Genomic DNA, 26,412 nt, shown 5'->3' with positions numbered 1-26,412 from the left:
CTGTCCTCTTCGATTATGGGAGGCCTTTTCTGTAAAAAAAAAAACAAAAAAAAAAAGGTCAATGATGGTGAGTTGACTTATTCATTTTTAATATACAGCAGCGACAACAATTAATGAATCGGTACTAGAATTTTTTTCGCACATTTTTAGTTACTGAAATCCTGTGGGGCGAAGCCTGTAGGTAAACAGCAGCAGGATCGCAGAAACTTTTTAAAATCGACCTTAAGTTTGTGACCAGTTAATATAAAATCTTCGAAAGTGTTAAACCTGTGAAACGTGTCTCCTCATATTTGTACACGCCGCAACATTTTATGTTTATGCCTCTTTGTGATCAGCATTATGGAGCTTTTTCCTGTCTGTATTCGACTTTGTGCAATCTCCCATTGTCCCCTTTCAATTAATGTTGCGTGTTATCGTGAATATGGGGGCATGGTTGGAAGATGAATAAGAGTAAGATTTACACAAATACTCCACATACAACCATTGATACATGAAACGGGTGACCTCGGAGTGTGCTGGAGAGTAGCACTTTGGGTCCCTTGCAATTCTAACTAAACTCTTTTGACATCTTAGGTGGGCAGGCAATCTCAAAGTCTTTTGTCCAAAATGACCTGTTGTCATGAAATTTTCATGCGTTTATGTTTCTGATGTATGCTTCAGCTGTCTGTAAATGTTCATGTGAAACAGGGTTAGAAGATGTATAAGAGAAGAAAATTGTGTTTCATTAAGGCAAAGCATTATGGATTGTATAAACATTGGTAAAAGCGATTTAAAAAATATTTATATAAAAATACTAATTTTACGTCAAGCAAATAACACAGAACCTCTTAAACGTTTAGAAGAAATTTAGCTGCATCTGGTGTGTGTGTGAGATTCCATTGAAAAATATGACAGGGAGGCCCCCTTGCGGCTAAAGTATTGGATTGTACACAATTGACGCTGCCTCACATTGCTTGGACGTAACTGATTGCCTGCTGAGGTGCCTTCAAAGTAAAGTTTACAGTGCATCCGGAAAGTATTCACAGCGCATCACTTTTCCCACATTATGTTATGTTACAGCCTTATTCCAAAATGGATTAAATTCATTTTTTCCTCAGAATTCTACACACAACACCCCATAATGATAACGTGAAAAAAGTTTACTTGAGGTTTTTGCAGATTTATTAAAAATAAATAAAAACAGCCTTTGCTCAATACTTTGTCGATGCATCTGCAGCAATTACAGCCTCAAGTCTTTTTAAATATGATGCCACAAGCTTGGCACACCTATCCTTGGCCAGTTTCGCCCATTCCTCTTTGCAGCACCTCTCAAGCTCCATCAGGTTGGATGGGAAGCGTCGGTGCACAGCCATTTTAAGATCTCTCCAGAGATGTTCAATTGGATTCAAGTCTGGGCTCCGGCTGGCCCACTCAAGGACATTCACAGAGTTGTCCTGAAGCCACTCCTTTGATATCTTGGCTGTGTGCTTAGGGTCGTTGTCCTGCTGAAAGTTGAACCGTCGCCCCAGTCTGAGGTCAAGAGCGCTCTGGAGCAGGTTTTCATCCAGGATGTCTCTGTACATTGCTGCAGTCATCTTTCCCTTTATCCTGACTAGTCTCCCAGTCCCTGCCGCTGAAAAACATCCCCACAGCATGATGCTGCCACCACCATGCCTGGGATGGGGATGGTATTGGCCTGGTGATGAGCGGTGACTGGTTTCCTCCAAACGTGACGCCTGGCATTCACACCAAAGAGTTCAATGTTTGTCTCATCAGACCAGAGAATTTTTCTCATGGTCTGAGAGTCCTTAAGGTGCGTTTTGGCAAACTCCAGGCGGGCTGCCATGTGCCTTTTACTAAGGAGTGGCTTCCGTCTGGCCACTCTACCATACATGCTTGATTGGTGGATTGCTGCAGAGATGGTTGTCCTTCTGGAAGGTCCTCCTCTCTCCACAGAGGACCTCTGGAACTCTGACAGAGTGACCATCGGGTTCTTGGTCACCTCCCTGACTAAGGCCCTTCTCCCCTGATCTCTTAAGTGTAGATGGCCGACCATCTCTAGGAAGAGTCCTGGTGGTTTCGAACTTCTTCCACTTACGGATGATGGAGGCCACTGTGCTCATTGGGACCTTCAAAGCAGCAGAAATTTTTCTGTAACCTTCCCCAGATTTGTGCCTCGAGACAATCCTGTCTCGGAGGTCTACAGACAATTCCTTTGACTTCATGCTTGGTTCGTGCTCTGACATGAACTGTCAACTGTGGGACCTTATATAGACGGGTGTGTGCCTTTCCAAATCATGTCCAATCAACTGAATTTACCACAGGTGGACTCCAATTAAGCTGCAGAAACATCTCAAGGATGATCAGGGGAAACTGGATGCACCTGAGCTCAATTTTGAGCTTCATGTCAAAGGCTGTGAATACTTATGTACATGTGCTTTTGTCCATTTTTTTATTTTTAATAAATTTGCAAAAACTTCAAGTAAACTTTTTTCACGTTGTCATTATGGGGTGTTGTGTGTAGAATTCTGAGGAAAAAAATGAATTTAATCCATTTAGGAATAAGGCTGTAACATAACAAAATGTGGAAAAAGTGATGCGCTGTGCATACTTTCCGGATGCACTGTATATGCTCTCTCAGTTTTGCCTGGGGATGATGAAGAGGTGGTATCACTAAAATATGAGCTAAAAACTGCCAAAGTAATCGACCAAAACTGTAAAATGTCTGTGGTTTAAACTAAAACCCTAAAAGACTGCACAGACCTTTTTGGTATAGTACTGTTGAAAAATATTTTTAAATTCAGGTGTCTGCAAAGTAGGGACCCAACCTTTTAGTGACCTCCAATCTGAACTATAAACAAATGGGGAAAAACTTTCTTTAGAAAATTCAACATGGCTAAATACAACCCACAATAAGACAAAAAATGTACTCATAGACAAAAGCTGTAATCCTGTGAGACAATGGACAATCTTTGGTCTGCTGTCTAATGGGAATTGTACTCCCCATATCCATGCTGGTTTTGGGGTTGCCCCACTTCCTTTATAACCCCTCTCTCCGATATGACATATAGCCTATATTTTAAGTTGGACCAACAGCAAAGCACTTGCAAAATTTAATGAAAATCGGTTCAGTCAATTTTTGTTGTTCTTAGCGAACAAAGAAACACAGACATCCCAAAAGGCTTATGATTTCATTTATATACAGATGGATAATAGTCATAGTGGGCAAGCAGTGTGGTGTAGTGATTGAAGCTTTTAACTTCAGACTCTGAAGTGGTGGGTTCAAATCCCACTACTGACACTGTGTGACCTTGAGCAAGTCACTTCACCAACCTGTGCTCCAAATGGAAAGCAAAAGAAATGTAACGAATTGTATCTCACATGTTGTAAGCCACCTTGGATAAAGGCATCTGTCAAATGATTAAACAATAAATAATAAATGACTTTTTTTGAGTGCATGTGAACATGGATGGTAAAGTCACACTTAAGTAATCACAAACCCCACATTTAAATGTTTATGTATACAATGTTGACCTGGTTTTAAATAGAAATGATGATGAATTCCTTACATGCTGTTTCATCTTTCAAACCAACTGTTGGAAGTCATAGCCATCAGGTTTCACTTGCTGTCACAAAAGAATAATTTTGATAAGAACAGTCTACTCAGCACGGCACAGCTTGTCTATCTGTAGTCACCAATGCCCACCAGTCCATACAAGTGAAGTAGGAAATTGCATAGAGTGGCAATGATGGCCAAATGTCACACACTTCACTGTTTTACAGCCTTTTAGCACCTTGATGGCAGAGCATGTCATCCTACCAAGTGTTCTCCAGGCATGTCTAATGGCTGAGAAATGTGTCAGACCCAGCTTGGCCTGCCCAACACAACTCAATGCCACTGGTGGCAGTTCTGATCAGCAGGTTGAGACACTGATCTACAGTGAAGCCATTTTAAAATAACCTATCGGCTGTAAATGCAAGAAGAGGAGACAGTTAAAAGAGTAGACACTCTAAAAACACACGTGAGGAATTTTTGAATGATACTAATGGTACAGTGACACAGGACAGGCTTCCATAGAGCATGAACTGACATACAAATCCAAACAGAGGATGCAGTTAAAACCTTTGTAGCCATGACAGGTTTACAAACTAACCCTGTTGACCATTTCTGAAGACTTATTGATTGAGTTGCAGGAACATGGTTGTCTGTTTGGAGAAGCAGGAACCCCATTTTTTTGGGCTAATAAAATTGAAGCCTGGTCTTACTTGAAAATTTCTACTTAAGGTAGACTTTCTGGAACAAGTAAACAGTGGAGGAGGTCAGTGGAATCCTGCACATAACAGTGACTATATGATGACTGCTCTCATTTGAAATGCAGACAAGTCTAAGTTAACTTTGGCCTTTTCCTAGTGATGTTGCTGTCAGCACCCAGACTTCATACCATCGACCTGACCTTCGAAATGTTCAAACTCAGAGGTACTGCCCTCTACCATATTAGAGGACTTAATTGAGAGTGTTGTAAAGTCATTTCAGTTTTTGCTAATTCCTAAATAGAGGAAAAATGCTGCCCTAAATTTTACTTTGATAAACTGCAGGTCTTTTATTGTTTAATTTTATTTTTATTCATCTAAAGGTCGGTAGTGCCAAAGAATGAAGCAATGGACACCAGCCTCTTGATACTTCAATCTTCTGTATTTGAACAAAGCAAGAGAAATTCCATCGCTCTGTTCATAGTCATACACCTGTATATAAGAGAAATTCTGAGCCATACTTTATATACTGTATTTTCTTAGCTCTTGTTCAATTTTGGTTACTTGAGAAGTCTGAATTTTGCATTATCTATCTATCTATCTATCTATCTATCTATCTATCTATCTATCTATCTATCTATCTATCTATCTATCTATCTATCTATCTATCTATCTATATATACTGTATATATATATATATATATATATATATATATATATAACGTCAATGTATGTGTGTGTATATGTATGTATGTATGTTCCAGCATCACTTCCGAATGGCTGGAGTGATTTTCATGAAACTTGGTACACGTTTCTCATTCGTTGACTAAAAATACTGTAGGGTGAAATCAACCCTAACTCACCCCCTTCTGGGTAGGGGGTGGTGATTGTGGTCTTGTATGCATGTTATCATCCAGTTGACACCAGACCACCAGAGAGCTAAATGGAGGTGACTGCCAGCATTCTTTATGTTTGAGCACCACTGCGCCCCTGTTGCTTTTGAAATTAAATAGAGTTGGCCTGTTCCGAGCGTCAACTGGATGATAACAGACATAAAAGACTGCAAGACAAGGACATTAGTGAGTCTTCATTGTTTGTTAATTTATTTTTATTTTTAAAGTTGTGTGTTTTTTTTAAATCATATATTTCTCAAACAATTAAAAGAAAAAACACTTTATTTTCCTCCCGGGTGGCGCCGGGTATTTCAGCTATGTTAGCTAGTTGATGATACTATCAAAAGTAACAACTTCATGCCAATAACTGTTTAAATTTGTTTATATTTATTTTTACAGATCTTCAGCTATGGAACCATTACAGGATAAACCACAGGAAAGGAGACGTACTTTACCTGCATGGATGGTTAGCCAGCCTGAGAAGAAAAATCACCATAGCCACAAACGTGGTCTTTTGAAATCTGCTGGTCCTCCAAAAAAGCAGAACAAAAGGTGAAGTATTTGTGACATGATTTCCTAGTTTATATAAGCTAGTTGCCATTTCATTATTTTGAAGAAATTTTTGTGGCACTTTAGTTTAGGTACTACAAAAATGCATCTACTATTCATTTACTGTTATGTAACAAGACATTAACAAAGGGTACTTCAGGTCTTCATAACAATTACAAAGCATCAGTAAAGAATTTATTTATCTATGCAGTGTGACCTACTAACAAAACTTCACGTTGGAGTTGTGTGAAGTGACTTAACTGGGCCACATTTGTCTTGATATTACTTATTTAGTAAAAGGCCTGTGAATCCTTTATATTAGCAAGTCATTTTACCAGCATGCCACACTGCACATAGATGAATAACCAATCTATTGATGTTTTATTAGTGTTATGAAGACCAAAAGAAGCCTTTGGTAAGATCTTATTACATAACAGTAAAGGAGTAATAGAGGCATTTTTACAGAACCTAAGTGTTACCCGAATATTTTTGAATTACAGAGAACCTACCCCCTAGTTTTAGAAAGAATTTATAAAAAGGCTGTTGTCTGAATAAGAAAAGCTGGCAAAAATAAAGAGAGAGCCTTTGAATCAATGTAAAGAGTAAAAACAGTCAAATCTGCATGTTGTCAATGTTTTAACCCACATTTCTTTTTTATTTTCTGTGTTTTATTTGTGAGTAGCATTTTTAATGCATTGTTTTATCCTTAGTTTTGCTCCACATCAAGTGCCACTTAGGACATATCCTTACACAGTACCTGACATTTTGTGCTTATTTTCTTTGTGCTCATCCATATTAATAAACCTATGATTTTTAAGTATACCTCGGATAAAAATTCCAGCTTAATAAAAAAAGCCAAAAAAGTTGTTTCTAACTGGAAAAAGCCTTCAGGGATCAAATATCACACAACAACATCATTTATTTCTAGAGCACATTTTCATACAAACAATTTAGCTCAAAGTATTTTACCAGATGTCAAAGAACTTACATAAAATAGATATATAATTAAGAGAAAGAGAGTCCTTATATATAGAATGTTTTTTTTTTAATTTCTTAATGACACTCTAGATGATAAGGTCAGTTGGCCAAGGTGGACAGAAAAAAAATGTAAAAACTCCTCTTAATCTAGGAAAAATAAATAAATAAATCAACATGGATTCCACGCCAAAAAAACTGTCCAGCCCCCACTGGGCTCTCTGCCTAACATAAATGTTCTTAAGTAGTCCTTTATTCTGTATTTTTAAGGCTTTGCCTTAGAGTATTCGACACGGTGGGTTTCATGGCAAGTTGGGGTATCCACTCTCATTCAAACTTCACAGGTGGCTGCACAGGACTTTGATCAAGTGATGGCGGCACAAAACACCACCACAGATAAATCAGAAAACAGAGAAAAGTAAAGATTAATAGAGACTGGTGATTCATTAAAGAGTATGATAATCCTATGCATGCCTAATTTATTAGGATAGAACCAAGATGAAGCTACAACAAAAGAAATGTAAAAGGCGAGTTTTTCACAGTTTATTAAATAAATGAGCTACACTGTTAGCCTGGTGTATCTCTATTAGTGAAGTATTCCTGATTTATGGTGCTTAACAGTAAACAGCTGCCTCACTACTTCTTTTACGCTATAGTAAGGCGCAAGATTATTTAGAGCCATATGTACTATTAATGTTGATGTAATGTAATTTCTAAAAGACACATACTGTATAACCAATGTAACAATACTAAAAGTGGTGATTTGTGCTCAGAATTTCTTTCACTAGCTAAGAATCTTGCTGTTGCCTTCTGGATTAACTGCAACAAATAGGTCTAAGGTGATAAAAAAGCAAAGCTGTATTAAATAATTCTGTTAGTTACTGCGGTCAGAGTCCTTTTCATGCATATTGCTTAAAAAGGATTTTTCTTTGAAGTGGCCATTACTGATTACCTGAAGTAGACACAGCACATCTTGGGTATCATCAAGAAAGGTAACCATTGATTAACTTCCTCAGATGTCTGAAGAAGGCTTGAATTTCTCCATCTACTTAACTTTTACAGGGGCATTTTATCGGTACAGCACCTATTTGATTCAGGACAGCAAACCACTGTAGGGGGCAGTGAATATTACCATCACCAAGCTGCCTACTCTTCCAGACATATACTGTATAACACACTGTGCCATAGAAAAGCAAACAATATATTTGAAGACTTTAGTCATCCTGCAGAGTTGCTTTTCTCACTTCTCCCTTTTAGAGTCACTAGCTCTTGTGCATAAATAGATTCAGAGTCAGTTTTTGTCACTAGTATATAATGGCACTGAACAGACAGTAGTAATACTAAATAATAGATATGTTTGTACATATATATTGTATGTAATTGTTTAAATACTATCTTTTGCATTCAGTTTATTGTATGAATGCGTCTTTTGTTAGATAGATAGATAGATAGATAGATAGATAGATAGATAGATAGATAGATAGATAGATAGATAGATACTTTATTAATCCCAATGGGAAATTCACAAAAAAAAAAAAAAAAGGAGTGATCAATATATGAAAATAGAAAAATAAAAGTAGAAAAGTACACATACAGTCATACACGGAGCTGCTGAAAAGGCTGCCACTCTCGGCGGCGCCGGATGTAATGATGTAATGTACTGTATTACTACTAATTACTTAGTATTACTGTTACCATTCTAAGAGGACAAGCATGTAAGATTTTCATTGTTATATGCGCACAAGACAATAAAGTTGAGCTTGAATCCTGGCCCATTTGCTCTATATGATGTTTCTACATTTCTCATTGAGTACTTTGGTTTTCCCGCTCACGTCCTGAAGATGTATCTGTTAGATTTTAATGTGTAGCTCTAGATTTGCCTAGTTTAGATGAGTGTGAGAGTTTATTCTAATTAACACTACAATGGTTTGGTTCCTGCCATGTGCCCACAGCAGTTGTGTTCCTGAATTGGATATGTGGGTTGCAAAGTGGTCAGGGTGTACAAATGAACTGATGACATGCTGTCTGTGTGTAAGTATAACGAACAGTCTATAAATCTGTCTCTCTCTCAAGTGAACTGTCAGTTCTTGAAGGTGATGTGTTGGAAGCAGGAAAATGGGCAAACCTAAGAATCTTGATTAAAATAAACAGAGGTGCATATAGTGGGTCCATCAGCTAAAGCCCAAATTCGTCTTGGACTTCTTGGCTCTTTCTCTGTCTTTTGCAAACCTCAAGTCTGCAATCTTGGTGTTATCTTTGACAGTAACCTCTCTTTTGAGAAACAGATTAATTCTGTAGTCAAGAGTTGCTTTTTCCAGCTTCGTCTTTTAGGTAAGGTCAAGCCTTTTTTTATGTTCTAGGGATCTTAAGAAAGCTACTCATGCTTTTATCTTTTCTCGCCTTCATTACTGCAACTCACTATATTCTGGGATTAGCAAATCCCTGATACGCAGGTTACAATTGATCCAGAATGCTGCCGTTTGCTTTCTGGTTGGGGCAAGAAAGTCTGATTCTGTTTCTCGAATATTAGCTTCTTTACACTGGCTGCCTGTCAGTTTTCAAATTGATTTTAAAATATTGTTGCTAGTTTTTAAATCTTTACATGGGTTTGCTCCTGCCTATTTATCTGAATTGTGTGCTTTACACCAGCCATCTAGAGTGCTTAGATCTTCTTAGATCTTAGTTGTCTCTTGTTGTCCCTCATGCCAAGTGTAAAACTAAAGGGGACAGGGCTTTTGCAGCTGCTGCTCCTCACCTGTGGAACTCTTTACCTCATTACCTCATCTACAATTGAACTGTTCAAAACAAGACTAAAGACTCATTTCTATTCACTTGCTTTCCATGACCTTCAGTAATACTGATGGTTTCCTCATTATAATTATGTAATCTTACTTCTATTTGTTATTTATTTATTTTATATTAATTTATTTTATTTCTATTTATGTTATTTATGTTAATTGTATGTTTTTTCTTCTTTTATTGTAAAGCACTTTGGCCACAGCATTCCTATGTTGTTTTAAATGTGTTATATAAATTAATTGACATTGACATTTCAGTGACTTTGCCAAGGGCCAAATTGTGATAGGTAGATAACTGGGTTAAAGCATCTCCAAAACGACAAGTCTTGTAGGGGTGTTCCCAGTATGCAGTGGTTAGTGCCTATCAAAAGTGGTCCATAGAAGGACAACCAATGAACCGGCAATAGGGTCACGGATTTTCAGAACTCACTGATGTGCATGGGAAACGAAGATGTGCACATCTGGTCCGATCCTTCAGATGAGCTACTGTAGCACAAATTGCTGAAAAAGCTAATGCTGATCATGAGAGAAAGGTGTGAGAGCACAAAGTGCATTGCAACTTACTCCACAGCTGCAGACTGGTCAGTGTCCATGCTGACCTCTTTCCAAGGCCAAAGGTGCCTACAATGGGCAGAAATAGATCATGGAGCATTGGAAGAAGGTGGCCTGTTATTGGAAGAAGGTGGCCTGGTCTGAAGAATCATATTTTTTTCTTAGATCAAATAAATGGCTGTGTTTGTGTGTGTTGTTTACCTGGGGAAGAGATGGCAGCAGAATGCACTATGAGAAGAAGCCAAGACTTAGCTGGTGGAGATAGTGTAATGCTCAGAGCAGTGTTCCTCTGGGAAACCTTGGCTCCTGGCAATCATGTGGATACTACTTTGACATGTACGTAAAGATTGTTGCAGACCATGTACACCCCTTCATGTTAATGGTATTCCCTGATGCCAGTGACCTGTATCAGCAGGATAATGCAGCCTGCTACACTACACAAATTGTTTGGAAATGATTTAAGGAACATGACAAAGAGTTCAAGGTGTTGAGCTGGCCTCCCTAAATCTCAGTCTGTTTGAGCATCTGTGGGATGTACTGGAGAAACAAGTCCGATCTACAAAGGGCTCACCTCGTAACTTACAGGACTTAAAGGATCTAGTGCTAACATCTTGGATCCTTCAGTGGTCTTGTGGAGTCCATGCTTCGATGGGTCAGAGCCGTTTTGGTGGCAAGTGACCAAACACACTGTAGCTCTGACACAAATGTGATCCCACAATTGCACATATGCCCTATAACGGCCACGATTTAAACCTTTAATACTGCACAGCTGTACTTGCTCACCCTGCTCATCACTGACTGGTAAGGCCAACAGTATGCACTGTCCTTCATGGTTGACATGTCAATTATGGCCAAGCAATGAAGCTGCAGGTTGGTCACGAAATGACAACAGCAGTATATTTCATGTATAGCTTAAAATCGCACAAGGAATGCCTCAATGGGCTTTGACAGCCCTCCAACCTTGATTCTCTAAGAAGACAAGAAACCAGCTTTCTCAGCTTTCAGTGATCTCACCAGAGTAACCAGGACTGCTTGCTTTTGTGAGAGATATATTTGCCGCTTGCTCCAACATGTGTTCAGGCCACATACCAGACAGGATAAGACCAGTGCTGATAGTGACTTGTGTTTTAGAAGCAGGGGTTTCTTATTCATCCCTCACATGACACCACGATAGACCAGAGTAAACCCCAATTTGATCAATGGCTCATGGAGATGCTGTGTTTTAGAATGTGCTACAAACTGACCAACAGAAGACTGAGCTTTTCGGTGGGTAAAAGTAATTATAAACTTTTATTTTTGGGTTATTAGACATTTTTTCACGTGCACAGTATAAGTCAGTAATAATTTTAGGCTTTGATGGCAAGATTTTTTTTAGCAGTTTTTTACTGCAACCACACAGTTAGACATCATACACCTACCACAACTTAAAAAGTACTTCATGACCTCTTATACACAAGACCAATTCTGGTATAATACACAGTACTTCAAACGTTTGGACTATGTCATTACATTTTTCAATTGCTTCATTGCTGTCTTTTCATGCGCTTTTCTTTTTTTCCAATAGCACATTTCTTTCGTTTTGGACACATTTTACACTCCTGACTACGTTTTCCGTTCCCTTTTATTTCAGGACTGGGGGAACATAAACACACAGTATCACCAGCTACTTAGACTTGGCATTCCTTGGAGCCTTTCTTGACAATCCTTCACAACATGGTGCCATTGTGTTCATATTCAAGTTTAACATTATATTGCTGGACTTCACCCCTTCAAAATCACCTTTTATTTGAGGATCTGTGGTCCATGTGTTCCACTAGTACTGTATACCCTGGCATTGAGAAATAAACTGTCTCACACTGGGAACTTTAGAGAAGTGGAACAAGTCAATGATTTTTGTTATATTTTGAAATCAACATTTTTATTTTAGGCATAAAAGGTAAATATGAATGGCTACACTATGTCAAAATGAATGACCCTTAATCTGCCAGTCTTCAAATTGTAGAAGCATTTACCTATTTTTGGAAACATAATCAGGTTAATAATTTAGTTAATGAAAATCACCACTGTGTACCATCCTGACTTGAATCAAACAGGTCAGATAAGCCTAAACTAAATTTTCTCTTTTCACTTTGTGTTTCTTTAACCATTTTACCTTTTCCTCACTTGGTAACCTTACTACCACTCTGTTGGCCATTATTGTAGCTTCATCTCCCGGGCCCTAGGTTCAAATAGTTTTAAAAAAGACAATTTTGAAATCATTTAAAAAAATCACAGGGCATTTGCTTATGTACTTTTATAGTTGAAGCACTAGCAGGTTAAGTTACTTCTCCAGGATCACAAAGGAGCCCATGGTGGTGATTGAACCTGCAGTCTTGTAAGTACTAGTCTCAGTTTACCTACACTAGTTTATGGCAAGTATGGTTTTTTTTCACATATAGTTTCATTTAGATGCTCTCCATTGTGACATCATATTGCCTTTGTCACCTCTGTTGTACTGTGATTTATAAGGTCACTCAGTGCTTCTGAAATTGTCCATAGCTTCTTGTGATCTTGTAAAGAAAAAACTGAATTCAGAAAATGGTTATTAGATTGTAATGAACCATTAATTGTTATTAACAATTTTGATTTTAAGACCTTCAGTCTTTTTAAAGCTTTGAAATTTAAGTGAGAATTAGAAACAAATTGATACTTAATAAAGAAGTCATTAAACCTACAGTATGTACACTCAAAAGTAAAGTGTATATGGGAAATCCTTTGACTGGGAGTTTTATTTCCTGATTGCCTATAGCACACATTTTCTTAATGCCTGAGAGATCTTTAATTAACAAATACTAAGTGAAAACAAGTAAAGGAAATAGTGAATCACACCAAGGCTGCATCAGAGGAATGCTTTATTAGTGTACCAGGAGTTCCCACAAAAGATGAAATCACTTGGAACTCCATCATACTCTTTGGAAGCCGTTGTTCCATTTAAATACACACATTGGCAGAGATAACCAAGCATTTAGGACCCTTCTGGATTTACATCATTTAGGACTAAGGGAGCATGACACTTGTATAATAATGTTTTCCATTATCACTTTCAATTTTGTTGATATTTCACAGCCCCATACAAGATCATGTGACAAAATTCAGGGGTTTCTAAACTTCAACTTGTGGGAATATAGATTACAATCGTAATGATAGTGTGTGCAGTAGTGCCTGTTTCATGTTCTTCTTTCTTGTATGAATGTATGTTAATGTTTTTTGTTATGTTTTCAGAAGCATTGTGTACTGTATGAATGAAGAAGAGTTGGTCAACACTGCTCTCAGTATTCTTGGCAAGGTAAGAATCTTCTTATTCCAAATATGTTAGAGTGCAAGATACTTTGGAAAAATCATATTTTGTTTTCACTTCTAAAGTGTAGAATCAAACATTGCATTCAGCGGCTAACTATGAAATGTATTGAAGTTACTCCTTTAAAGTAGCCTTCTGATTTGCACCTGTGGTCTAATGTTCTAGTCAAAAGGCACCTTCAAAGGATCCACTTCCTCTAGTTACCTTCTTTTCTCCCTCCCTTTCTTTCCTTGGCTGTTTGTTGGATGTCCGCTAATGAATTCCTCGCTTTCACTGACCCTGCAGTTATTCTAGGAACAAACTGGTACAATTTCAAGCCCTTTCTCCCCAGTTATTGACTAGTAGATTTTTATTTTCTTCTCTCTGTCAAATACATTGTATTGTTTGGTTACCTGTCATTTCAAAAATAAATGACGGTCTCTTTATGTCTATGCCGATAATTTGTTTTTATTTTTGTATCTCTTATCTTTTCTCCAACCCTATTAAAGGAAGTTGTATAGAATTGTCCAACCCTTCCAGTGTATGGCTTATTAAAGAAAACTTTTTAGAAGGCTTTTCTTCTTATTAATGATCAATAGTAAAGTCACCGTAAAATTTAAACAAAGAATGTCCCTCAAACTCTTACATAAGAATTTCAGGCAATCCATGATTTTAATTAAATGAATTGGAATTGTTTTACATCAAACAAAAGCTTTTCACACTCCATGCATTATGTTGCCCATTTTTATGTATTTATTTTTTTCTCCTCTGTAAAACTTTAAGATCTGAATATAAAAAATTGTACTATGTATCTGTATTTGAAAGTTAATTGTGCTGATGTTTGCTATAGATATGTACTATCTTCTAAAAACATAAAACAATATAAAGTCTGGTGTCTGTGGCCAGTCATAATGTTGTCCAGCATCCACAGGAGGGCTGCATTGTCTGATGAACAAAAGCAACAAGACGCACAAAAAAAGAAATGTAAGGGCTAGTATATCAGATGAACAGAGTTTCCTAAATGCATGACGTGATTGAAATAGATGGACATTCCATTGTATTATTGTGGCTATTTTATTAAACTGGCATTTAGCTCTGGATTGCATGAAATAGAAGATGATTGACTGATGAACTGTCTTTTGTGGTCAAAATTTAACATCTTATTAAAGAAAGAAACATCCTCTAACAGGACAATTCAATAATCAGGCAGGAAAAAAGCTATTCATTGTATCTTTTAATTACTCCTCAGCAAAATGCCTTGGAGGGAGCATTCTTCAAAAGCAGTCTGTTACAGCCTGGTCAGAATGATCAGAGAAATAAAGAACAGAGGTTCATTTTATAAACTGTTGAATTTACATATAGTGTCAATCAATGTATACATTTACTCTGGTTGGTTCATTGGTTTACACCCAAATGATTTATATAAAATAAAAGTATATTATATTACATTCTGGTTCTTCTTATACCTTTTGAGATGAGCTATCAACCTTGAAATTTCAGTGCATATAACAACTGTCCATTCTCGTTGTTTATAGGACCTCTGCTGATTTCTTAGTCATCCTTCAGTGCATTTTGTATATGACATCAACTTTTCTTCTGGTACATTCTTTATTTACTTGACTTTATTTTTCCTAAATCAATAATTATATTTCAGTGTACATTTTGTTGTTCACTTGACCTTTGTCTGGTTTCCTGGTGTGCCTGAACAGGTTTCTGACATTTATAAAGCCTTTATGCTATTTGTTTAGGATGAATGCTATGTTACCCTAAAATTATTCTTCCACATTTCTGCACTCAAAGGACGTGAATCACCTCTTGGACAACTATTTCTCAGCTAAACATTGTGTGTGGAAGGATATTACTACTGTATATGTGAGGTAACAGGAATTTTTTTGTATTGTGACATGGTCATAATTTTGACACTAACTTTTGAACAGATTTACATCTTTTACACATTCCAATTTGTTTCTGGTTGGCCTGTCCTCATCCACCTAAGCTTAATTCACTCGCACACACCAAGTATGAGTGGCATCTGCACAGCTTACCAGTCCTTAGTACTTCTGACAAGAACGTATTAGCTTTGACCAGCCTGGCATCCTCAAAAAAAGGTGAAGAAGGTTAGCGTGGCTTATCATTTGCTGCCACTTTCCAAAGGTGTGTTACTCTTTCCTGTGCTGCTCACTCCTGTAAGCATTTGTCCTCTGCCACTAAACCGTGTGGAAAAGAAGAGGTAATCTCTACACTCGGGCGGCACGGTGGCGCAGTGGGTAGCGCTGCTGCCTTGCAGTTGGGAGACCTGGGGACCTGGGTTCGCTTCCCGGGTCCTCCCTGCGTGGAGTTTGCATGTTCTCCCCATGTCTGCGTGGGTTTCCTCCGGGTGCTCCGGTGTCCTCCCACAGTCCAAAGACATGCTGGTTAGGTGGATTGGTGATTCTAAATTGGCCCTAGTGTGTGCTTGGTGTGTGGATGTGAGTGTGTGTCCTGCGGTGGGTTGGCACCCTGCCCAGGATTGGTTCCTGCCTTGTGCCCTGTGTTGGCTGGGATTGGCTCCAGCAGACCCCCGTGACCCTGTGTTCGGATTCAGCGGGTTGGAAAATGGATGGATGAATCTCTACACTCTAGGTACCTCAATCACTCCAGATGAGTAGGTAAAGTATAGATAGATAGATAGATAGATAGATAGATAGATAGATAGATAGATAGATAGATAGATAGATAGATAGATAGATAGATAGATAGATACTTTATTAATCCCAATGGGAAATTCACATTCTTCAGCAGCAGCATACTGATACAATAAATAATATTAAATTAAAGAATGATAATAATACAGGTGAAAAAACAGACAATAACTATGTATAATGTTAAATATTAAGGTTTACCCCCCCTGGTGGAATTAAAGAGTCGCATAGTTTGGGGGAGGAACGATCTCCTCAATCTGTCTGTGGAGCAGGACAGTGACAGCAGTCTGTCACTGAAGCTGCTCTTCTGTCTGGAGATGACATTATTTAGTGGATGCAGTGGATTCTCCATAATTGATAGGAGCCTGCTGAGCGCCCTTCGCTGTGCCACAGATGTTAAACTGTCCAGCTCCATGCCAACAATAGAGCCTGCCTTCCTCACCAGTTTGTCCAGGCGTGAGGCGTCTTTCCTCTTAATGCTGCCTCCCCAGCACACCACTGCGTAGAAGAGGGCGCTTGCCACAACTGTTTGATAGAACATCTGCAGCATCTTATTGCAGATGTTGAAGGAAGCCAGCCTTCTAAGGAAGTATAACCGGCTTTGTCCTTTCTTGCACAGCGCATCAGTATTGGCAGTCCAGTCTAATTTATCATCCAGCTGCACTCCCAGATATTTATAGGTCTGCACCATCTGCACACAGTCACCTTTGATGATCACTGGGTCTATGAGGGGTCTGGGCCTCCTAAAATCCACCACCAGCTCCTTGGTTTTTGCTGGTGTTCAGGTGTAGGTGGTTTGAGTCGGACCATTTAACAAAGTCATTGATTAGGTCCCTATACTCCTTCTCCAGCCCATTCCTGATACAGCCCACGATAGCAGTGTCATCAGCGAACTTTTGCACATGGCAGGACTCCGAGTTGTATTGGAAGTCCGATGTATATAGGCTGAACAGGACCGGAGAAAGTACAGTCCCTTGTGGCGCTCCTGTGTTGCTGACCACAATGTCAGACGTGCAGTGCAGTTCCCAAGACGCACATACTGAGGTCTGTCTTTAAGATAGTCCACGATCCATGCCACTAGGTATGAATCTAATCCCATCTCTGTCAGCTTGTCCCTAAGGAGCAGAGGTTGGATTGTGTTGAAGGCGCTAGAGAAGTCTAGAAACATAATTCTTACAGCACCACTGCCTCTGTCCAAGTGAGAGAGGGATCGATGTAGCATATAGATGATGGCATCTTCCGCTCCCACCTTCTCCTGATATGCAAACTGCAGAGGGTCAAGGGCGTGTTGAACCTGTGGCCTAAGGTGGTGAAGCAGCAGCCTCTCCATGGTCTTCATCACATGTGATGTCAGAGCAACAGGCCGAAAGTCATTCAGCTCACTAGGACGTGATACCTTTGGGACTGGGGTGATACAAGATGTTTTCCAAAGCCTCGGGACTCTCCCCTGTTCCAGGCTCAGGTTGAAGATGCGCTGTAGAGGACCCCCCAGCTCCGATGCACAGACCTTCAGCAGTCGTGGCGATACTCCATCTGGACCCGCTGCTTTGCTGGCACGAAGTCTCCTCAGCTCTCTGCTCACTTGCGCTGTTGTAATTATGGGTGGGGATGTCTTTCCTATGCTGGTATCAGCAGAAGGATGTGTGGAGGGTGCAGTACTCCGAGGTGAGAGTGAGAGTGGGTTAGGGTGGTCAAACCTGTTAAAAAAGTTGTTCATTTGGTTTGCTCTCTTCACGTCTCTCTCAATGGTGGCACCCCGCTTCGAGCTGCAGCCAGTGATGATCTTCATCCCATCCCACACTTCCTTCATGCTGTTATTCTGCAACTTCTGCTCCAGCTTTCTCCTGTACTGCTCCTTCGCCGCCCTGAGTTGGACTCGGAGTTCCTTCTGCACGCGCTTGAGCTCATGCTGATCACCGTCTTTAAAAGCCCTTTTCTTCTGATTCAAAAGGCCCTTGATGTCACTTGTAATCCATGGCTTGTTGTTAGCATAGCAGCGTACTGTTCTTACTGGAACTACAATGTCCATACAGAAGTTGATGTAGTCAGTAGTGCAGTCAACAACTTCCTCAATGTTCTCACTATGAGATCCCTGCAGGATATCCCAGTCTGTAGTTCCAAAACATTCTTTCAGAGTATTCTCAGCCTCCGGAGTCCACTTCCTGAATGATCGTGTGGTTACAGGTAGGACTCTAACTTTTGGTTTATAGTGAGGCTGAAGCAGAACCAGGTTATGATCTGCTTTCCCAAGCGCAGGCAGCGGGGTGGCGCTGTATGCGTCTTTAACGTTTGCATAAAGTAAATCAATAGTCTTATTTCCCCGGGTGTTACAGTGCACATACTGGGAGAATGCAGGTAATGTTTTGTCCAGTGTTACATGGTTAAAGTCTCCAGCGATTAGCACAAGCACCTCAGGGTGCTGCGTTTGTAACTTAGCAACAGCGGAATGGATGATGTCACTCGCTGACTCCTCGTCTGCCCGAAGGAGGAATGTATACAATAACAACAATGACATGTCCAAACTCTCTGGGCAAATAGTAGGGACGTAAACTTACGGCCAACAGTTCGATATCCCTGCAGCAAGTGGAGATTTTGACGTTAACATGTCCAGAGTGACACCACCGTGTATTAACATAGAGAGCGAGTCCTCCTCCTTTGTGCTTACCACAGGTACTTGCATCTCTGTCCGCTCTAACTGTGCTAAACCCGGGTAGCTCCACGTTGGCATCTGGGATGGTGTTATTTAGCCAGGTTTCGCAAAAACACAACAAACTGCATTCTCTGTAGGTCCTTACATTTTTCACCAGCGCAGCCAGTTCGTCGATCTTATTTGAGATTGAGTTTACATTCCCCAGAATCACAGAAGGCACCGAAGGCTTGAAACGCCACTTTCTCGCAAGCCGCTTCTTTTTTAGCTTAGTGCCGGCTCTGCTGCCACGATACCGCCTTCTTACCTCGTCGGGTAAATGTGGAACCACACCGGCACTGGCATTTGTTCTCAGCGCCCGAAGTTGAGTACTTGAATAGGCGAGTCTCGGCGTGTTAAAATCCATGCCCACGTTGTAAAAGTAAGTGTGTCCAGGGAAGAAATCCACATAAAATAAAGTAATAGGAGTGATCCATATTACTAACCGAGAATGCTAAACCGGATGATGGACGCAGGCACATCCGGCAATGGGCCGTAGCTGCAAAAAGACGTACTGCGCAGGCGCAAAAAGAGTCCGCGAGGGTCGGCTGAGGAGCCGAGAAAGGCGGATAGAAGAGGGCGAGAGAGGCGGATGAGGGGCCGCGAGGGGCGGACAAGACCACAGAAAAAAGGAGTGAGCACAGGAAAAATTGAGAAATGAGGCGCAAAGAGCACCGAAAAAAGGAAACGGCACATAAAAAAGTATTCAAACGCAAGCAAAGCACGAAACACATTGCACACGAAACTAGACCCAAAAAAAAAAAAAAAAGAGGCTCGCGCACAACAGCAAGGCACCCCCCCCCCCCTACAGGCACCGGACGGGACACACACCAAGAGGGGGATTCAACAAGCCCATGGAACACAAAAAAAAGAACACAAAACCACCCCACAGACCCTACAAGCAAGGGACGGGACACACACAAAGAGGGGGATTCAACAAGACACAGGAACACAAAAAGAAAGAAGACGCTCGCGCGATCAACACCTTCACACTAGACAGCATAGGTGTCAGCATTGGTGGATCTCCTTACAATAAAGCACTATTAACCGTTCAACTGCAGAAAAAGAAACATATTAACAGTGACTGCGATCCTTCTTATTACTTATCCATATTTCGCATGCTGAGAAAGAAACAAGTCATGAATACACGGTCACGGGTACAAAACGAAAAGGAAAGGATAACAGGAACAAACACACGAACACGAAAGAAACAACAAAATAGACGGCTATGCAGCATAGGTGGATCTCATTACAATAAGGCACTATTAACCGTTCAACCGCAGAAAAGGCTCCATATTAACAGTGAGTGCAATTCTCCTTATTACTTATCCATATTTCTAAAAGAAAAAATGTCTCGACTCCAAAAACGCAAAGCTCAACTAAAGCTTCTAACTAACGATGTACCTAAAAGTAAAAACTTTATGAACTGCATTACATCCTACAATGGTTCATTTGCTTTTGCATATACCGGAGTAAATATCAGGCCACCAAAAGGCAATGGCCCATACTACTTTCGCATATGTGCACAAATACTGCATCGCATTGGAACAGTGCACCCTGAAACAAATCAACAACGCAAATATGCACAAATCTACATCCTAGATCCATCCATCCATCCATTTCCCAACCCGCTGAATCCGAACACAGGGTCACGGGGGTCCGCTGGAGCCAATCCCAGCCAACACAGGGCACAAGGCAGGAACCAATCCCGGGCAGGGTGTCAACCCACCGCAGCATCCTAGATCCACATGACGCAAACTATCAATCAAAGTGCTGCATCGCAACAGGCACGGATTCAAAACGAAACACCTCCCGTCTCAGACATACGTTAATGGCAGCGAAGGCTACAACGGGCTTCTCACACAGCACAGGCAAATCGATTACAGCTCCAAAACAACACGTCCCAAATACTACACATGCAACAACGCGCCTCTCAAACGGCACAAGAAAAACATACACCAGTAAAATTCATTCGGATTAATGAATGTCATTTGCAATCATTGTCATTCAGTTCACTTCCCTGAAGAAACAACTGGCAATACAAGTTATACATTTACACGTTGTTGTCAAAAGGGTCAAATTAGACTGCCTTCTTTACATTCATATACTGAATATCTACAGAGGCTTATAACTGACGATGTACCTGAAAGTGAAATCTTTATCAACTACATTAGATCCTACAAATCGGTATCCACTATGAACATTAACGGTGGCACTGCACGTGACATCCGTCTTGAAAAAATGTGGTTTATTGATGAATGTTCAATGGCATGAAGTCACTTACTCAACACCATTCATAAACATCTACAAACGTTTATGAATAATAATATTCGATTTGAAGGAAAGGTACTTTTATGAGGAGGAGATTTTAGACAGTGCTTAGCTATTCTTCCAGATGCCATGCACTCAGCTATTGTTCAGTGCACCTTAAAATACGCAGACAATTGGTATTGCTTTCAAAAGATACAGTTAGTAAAAAAGATACGATGTCCAGAACCAGATCATAACAATTGCTTATTACAACTGAGAGATGGTACACTCACCAATACAGCTGGACTTCAGGCACATATTATTACAATTCCTCAAGCCTTTATCTGCGACGACTTAGTTACAGAGACATTTCGAACAGCAATCTCATTAGACCAAATGCCCCTTTTAACACAACGCACTATATTATGTCCAAAAAATATTAATATGGAAAACATAAATACCCAAGTCATTCCATTACTTCCTGGAGAGACACAACTCTTTCTAAGCTCTGACAAACTTGACTCTGATCACAACAATAACCATCTTAAATGACCTTACAAGTTCTGAGCTGGAATTACCTTTTACACTTAAACGGCGTGTACAAAGAAATTTTCCAATAAACCTTTACACTGTGCCACACACTTTATTGTTTGCTTTCTATTTGCATCATCTACACCGTCACACTATTCTATATCTCATTCATACATCACGCTCTTTGTCATTCCCAACACCAGGGGTTGGCGAGCGAAGCGAGCAGGGGGCAGAGCCCCCTAGTCAATAAATAAACATAGAAAAATAAAAGTAGAAAAGTACACATACATATACAGTCATACACAGAGCTGCTGAAAAGGCTGCCACTCACGGCGGCGCCGGATGCACATAGACGTTTTAAGTAAAATTAAGAATATCTGCAATAGCAAATAGCAAAACCTGGATATAAAAAGTGCACCTGTGTTTCAAAGTTAAGTCCTTGCTTTGATTAAGAACATGATGCTGATGAGCAATGCCCATAATGGATATTTTTCTGTGAGGGCAGGCACATCTTCAACAGCTTGTCTTGATTCAGAAGTGAGACTGATTCATAGATGATGTGACTGATGTCAAGATGGATGAGCTTTTCTTACTTAGCCTCAGGCAGTCCATCCTTTATGCCATATTCCTCATGTGGGGTTCTGGTCCCCCTGATATTACCCACAAATAATTGCTCAGTCACACTGATGATGGATGGCTCAGTCTAGGCGCCTTAATTATAAAGGTATGTGCAAAATGCCTTATCTCTTCTAGGTCATTTATCTGTCCTAGTGAACTAAAATGTGATGGAGACATTCAACATGAATATTGAGTTCTAAACTGAAACAAAATATGTAAACTGGGATCATAAATCAGACTGACAAAGAGGAGTCCCAAGTCCATCGCTCCAAACAAGAAACTTCTGTGAGTAGCAGTTCAAATATTTAAATAAAAGGTCACAGTCTAGTCAAAATTTATTTGGGCCTAGAAAAAGCTGTTCACTTTATTCTAATGCACAATCATGACAGTCACAGAATGATGATGTGTTAGTCCTGCACATGCAGTAATTAAAATGCTAGGAGCCTGTTGATTTTGAGCAAAATTTTTATTAGATTTTAGCTCAACAGAGAGAACTCCAGATGATAGATAGATATGCTGTATAGTGGGATAGAACTTTATTTGTCCCAAAGAGGGAAATTTAGTTTTTATAGAAGTGCAATAAATAAAATAAACACCAGAACTACTAAAAAGAAAGAAAACTTTTGTCTTTGCTAAAGATGAATAGAGAAATCGCAGTCACAGTGAGACATTATAAAGGCACACAGTGCATCCAGAAAGTATTCAGACCCCTTCACTATTTACTGTTATGTTGCAGCATTATGCTAAAATCATTTGGATGAATTCCCTCATCAAGTAACACTCAATACCCCACAAGGACAAAGTGAAAATGAGATTTTATACATTTTTCCAAAATTATTAAAAATTAAAAAAATGACTTATCCGATTGACACAAGTGTTCAGACCCTTCCTCAGTAATTCGTTGAACCACCTTTGGCAGCAATTGCAGCTGGAGTCTTCTTGGATTTGATGAGACAAGCTTCATATACCTGAATTTGGGGATCTTTCGCCATACTTCTCTGCAGATGTTTTCAAGCTCTGTCAGTGGGCATCAGTTTTAAGGTCTCTCCAGAGATATTTGGTTGGGTTCAAATCTGGGCTCTGGCTGGGTCATTCTGGTTATTCACAGAGTTGTCTCAATGCCACTCCCGTGTACTCTTTGCTTTGTGTTGGGGGATATTGTCCTGTTAGAAGGTAAACCTTCAGCCCAGTCTCAGGTCCAGAGTACTCTGGAGCAGGTTTACATTAAGGGTATCTCTGTACTTTGCCTGGTCCAGGATTTCCTTGGCCCTGACTAATCTCCCAGTCCCAAACCCCACAGGATGATGCTGCTACACCATGTTTCATCATTGTAATGGTCATGCACAGATGATGAGTGCTACCTGGGTTCCTCCAAACATGACACTTAGAATTAATTCAGTCTAAGTTTCATCAGACTAGATAACCTTGTTTCCTCACAGACTGAGAGTCCTTTAGATGCCTTTTTACAAACTCCAAGTAGGCACTCATGTGTCTTTTACTCGGGAGAAGTTTTTATTTGGCCACTCTGTCATACAGCCCTGATCAGTGGAGTTTTGCAGTGATGGTTGCCTACTACATGTTACTCCTATCTCCAAACAGGTTCTTTGTACTTCAGACATAGGGACCATCAGGTTCTTACCTCTCTTTCCCTGGCCCTTCTCCCTCTATTCAGTTTGGCTGGACAGATGGTTCTAGGAAGAGTCATGGTTTTTCCAAACATTCCATTTAAGAATTATGGAGACTTCAAGCAGTCATTGCGTGCAAGGGATATGCAACAAAGTACTAAATAAAATTGCTATGTCTCAAACATTATGGTGCCCTGAAATGAGGGACCCTGTATAAAAAGTGTTGTCATTTCTACACGGTGAGACCAAAATGTAGGCAAATACACTTAAATAAAAGTCTGCAAGCTGTACTTTAATCACATTTGAATTGTTTGATTTATAATTTTTTGATTTGGAGCAGAGGGGTAAATTATGGAAAAAATGTGCCTTTGTCCCAAACATTGTGGAGGGCTCTGTATATGTAGGATATAAACAAGTAAATATTTTCTTTATGAACAATTGACAATGTTTTGTTCCTTGGACCTGCTTTTGTTGAGGCTGCAAAACCTGATGAATTCAATGAAAATAGGATCAACTGCCAGGATATTTTGTGTTTTCTTTTTAGGGAACACCTGAAAATGTCCTTTAAGTCCATGGTGAGAGTGTTATTAATAAAGGCAGGATACCTCCTCAACTTGCGATGGCAGTAGCCTCCAGTTTCATATCGCCAGCAGTCAGTTTGCTCTTGGATATACTGTACCTGTTTTGATTCAGAAATGAAAACTTCACTCTGGATTGACCTGTTGTAACAACAAACTCCCACATATATAAACTATAAATAAAAATCATATAATAGTCATCGAAACTGCATGAATACATTCAGATTTTTGTTTCTTTCTTCTAGAGACAGTTAAATGAACTGGAACATCAGAATTCTGAAGACATAAACCTGGGAAGAAAATCGTCTGCGTGTGAAGTAAACAGCCCATTCTGTGATTCAGAATCTCAGACCTCCATTATCCTCAAGGACCCTCATGATGAAGATTCAAAAACAAACAGCTCTTTAAAATCATTTCTGAAACTGGATCAGCCTGATGGAGCTCAAAAGATGGAGATGTCTCAGGAGATATTAGCTGCACAGAGTAGCTCCCATTCACCTCCATGTAAATTTAAAACTGAAAGGAGAAGGTCAGTCTCTGCAAATCCAGAGGAAGAAGTAGAAGAGGAGGATGCTTTTAAACTTGTTCGTGAAATATTCTTCACCCCGCGGGACAAAACAATAGTACATAAAAGCTAGTTTAGTTAGGTTCTTTATTTATTTTAAAGTATTTTTTTTTTTTTACATAAAGTAAGATTTCTTTTTCAGTTTATTTAAACAGCAGACAAAATCTTGAGATTTAAAAGTTACAAAGTTACATTTGATGGTGAGTATTTTAAATATTGGTTATACATGTGACATTTTATACATCAAAGTCCTTTAGGCTTGCAATATATTTGGCGCATGGGCTTTAACAAAAACAAGTTATTTGGTAATAAAGACATGCTGAATATAAACTGGAGAATTAGCACACTTTTTTTTTTTTTTTAATTCTGAGTATTTACATCTTCATAGAATCTTATTCATTAAATACAGTCTGCACTGCAGTGTACGGCTTCATGTATTTAGTCAGGTCACTTCTGGGAGTAGTGTTGGCCCCATCAACCCCGAATTAGACTAAACTATTTTGGGAGATGGATGGAACATGTAATGATTCCATTTGCAATATGGTGATGAAATGGTAAGTGTTGCTGCTTCACTGGTCCTTTGTCCTAAGCATGAATCGTACACTCGACTTGGTCTGTATGGAGTTTGTGTGTTTTCCCCAAGTCTGTGCTTTTGTCTCTGTCCCTGCTACTTGTTGCTATAAAGCTTAATTTTTTATACAGGAAATTTATTTGTGTCAACGTGCAACCAGAATGAGCTGGATTTGTATACTGGAATTAAAGGATGCTAAATATATCACAGAGTATGTACTTGTACTAAGTGGTGGATAAATATTTTAGGGCATCAGAAAGAAGCTACCCTGAAGAAAAGGACCAAATTATTAAAGTATAGTACATTGAAAAGAAAAAAAATTGACAAGACAAAATTGTAATGGCGTTAGCACACAATAACATACTTGGAGCAAGTGTGTCTCAGAAGTCGCTATCTGTTTTTAAGGCAAGAGATGAAACTATAAAACATAATTCACCACTTAACTGGAAATGGGTGTATAGGCAACCTAATAATAGGAAATACATGTAGCAGTGAACTTTATTAAGAGCCTGCAAATGAACTGGATTCTGAAATCATCTGTGTGCCACGAGAGGGCACACAACACGCGATTAATTAAATCATGATTTACTAATGCTAAAACAATTTTTGCACGTATCCTCAAATGCAGAGGTATAATTTGCCTGTATTCAAAAATCCATTCTTCATAAATTAAAATATATTTGTATGTTATTTTGTACTCAAATACCCTTATCAGGATGTCACAAAGTTGAGCATAGAGTCAGGGATCATGAAGTCAGGCCACTATCTATGTGGAGCCTGCATGTTCTCTGTGTGTCATTTTTCCTTTTCTTGAATGCCCAAAAGACAAAACGGTTCTACCGTTTTTTGGCCAATGTCACACTAGACATTGAACGCATATCATACAGCCTGTCACATCCTGCAGAAATATCATTTGCAGACTGAGTGGGACCCGGTGCTTGGAATGGGAGCATGGTAAGCACATCGGATTGCAGGTGTATGTCACTTGGTTTAT

General features: G+C 39.5%; 1 protein-coding gene across 1 annotated transcript; it reads left to right on the top strand.

Moving 5' to 3' along the window:
- Nucleotides 1-25,177, top strand: LOC114664162 (cell cycle regulator of non-homologous end joining-like). Its single transcript, XM_051922719.1, has 4 exons — nt 1-71; nt 5,523-5,675; nt 13,259-13,322; nt 24,528-25,177. Exons 1-4 carry the CDS (start codon nt 16-18, stop codon nt 24,918-24,920), a joined length of 666 nt encoding a protein of 221 aa, XP_051778679.1. The 5' UTR covers nt 1-15; the 3' UTR covers nt 24,921-25,177.
- The last annotated feature ends 1,235 nt before the right edge of the window (nt 25,178-26,412 follow it).

The sequence above is a fragment of the Erpetoichthys calabaricus genome, chromosome 1 (genome assembly GCF_900747795.2).
Source record: "Erpetoichthys calabaricus chromosome 1, fErpCal1.3, whole genome shotgun sequence".
Taxonomy (NCBI): domain Eukaryota; kingdom Metazoa; phylum Chordata; class Cladistia; order Polypteriformes; family Polypteridae; genus Erpetoichthys; species Erpetoichthys calabaricus.
Note: the sequence above shows the minus strand (reverse complement) of the source record. Positions and strands in the feature narration are given on the sequence as shown.

Excerpts from the sequence above, each read along its gene's own strand:
- LOC114664162 (XM_051922719.1), top strand. The coding sequence starts at position 16 with ATGGGAGGCCTTTTCTGTAAAAAAAAAAACAAAAAAAAAAAGGTCAAT. Across the intron at positions 72-5,522 it reads AAAAAGGTCAATGATGGTGA|ATCTTCAGCTATGGAACCAT; the intron begins GTTGACTTATTC and ends TTATTTTTACAG. Across the intron at positions 13,323-24,527 it reads CTCTCAGTATTCTTGGCAAG|AGACAGTTAAATGAACTGGA; the intron begins GTAAGAATCTTC and ends TCTTTCTTCTAG.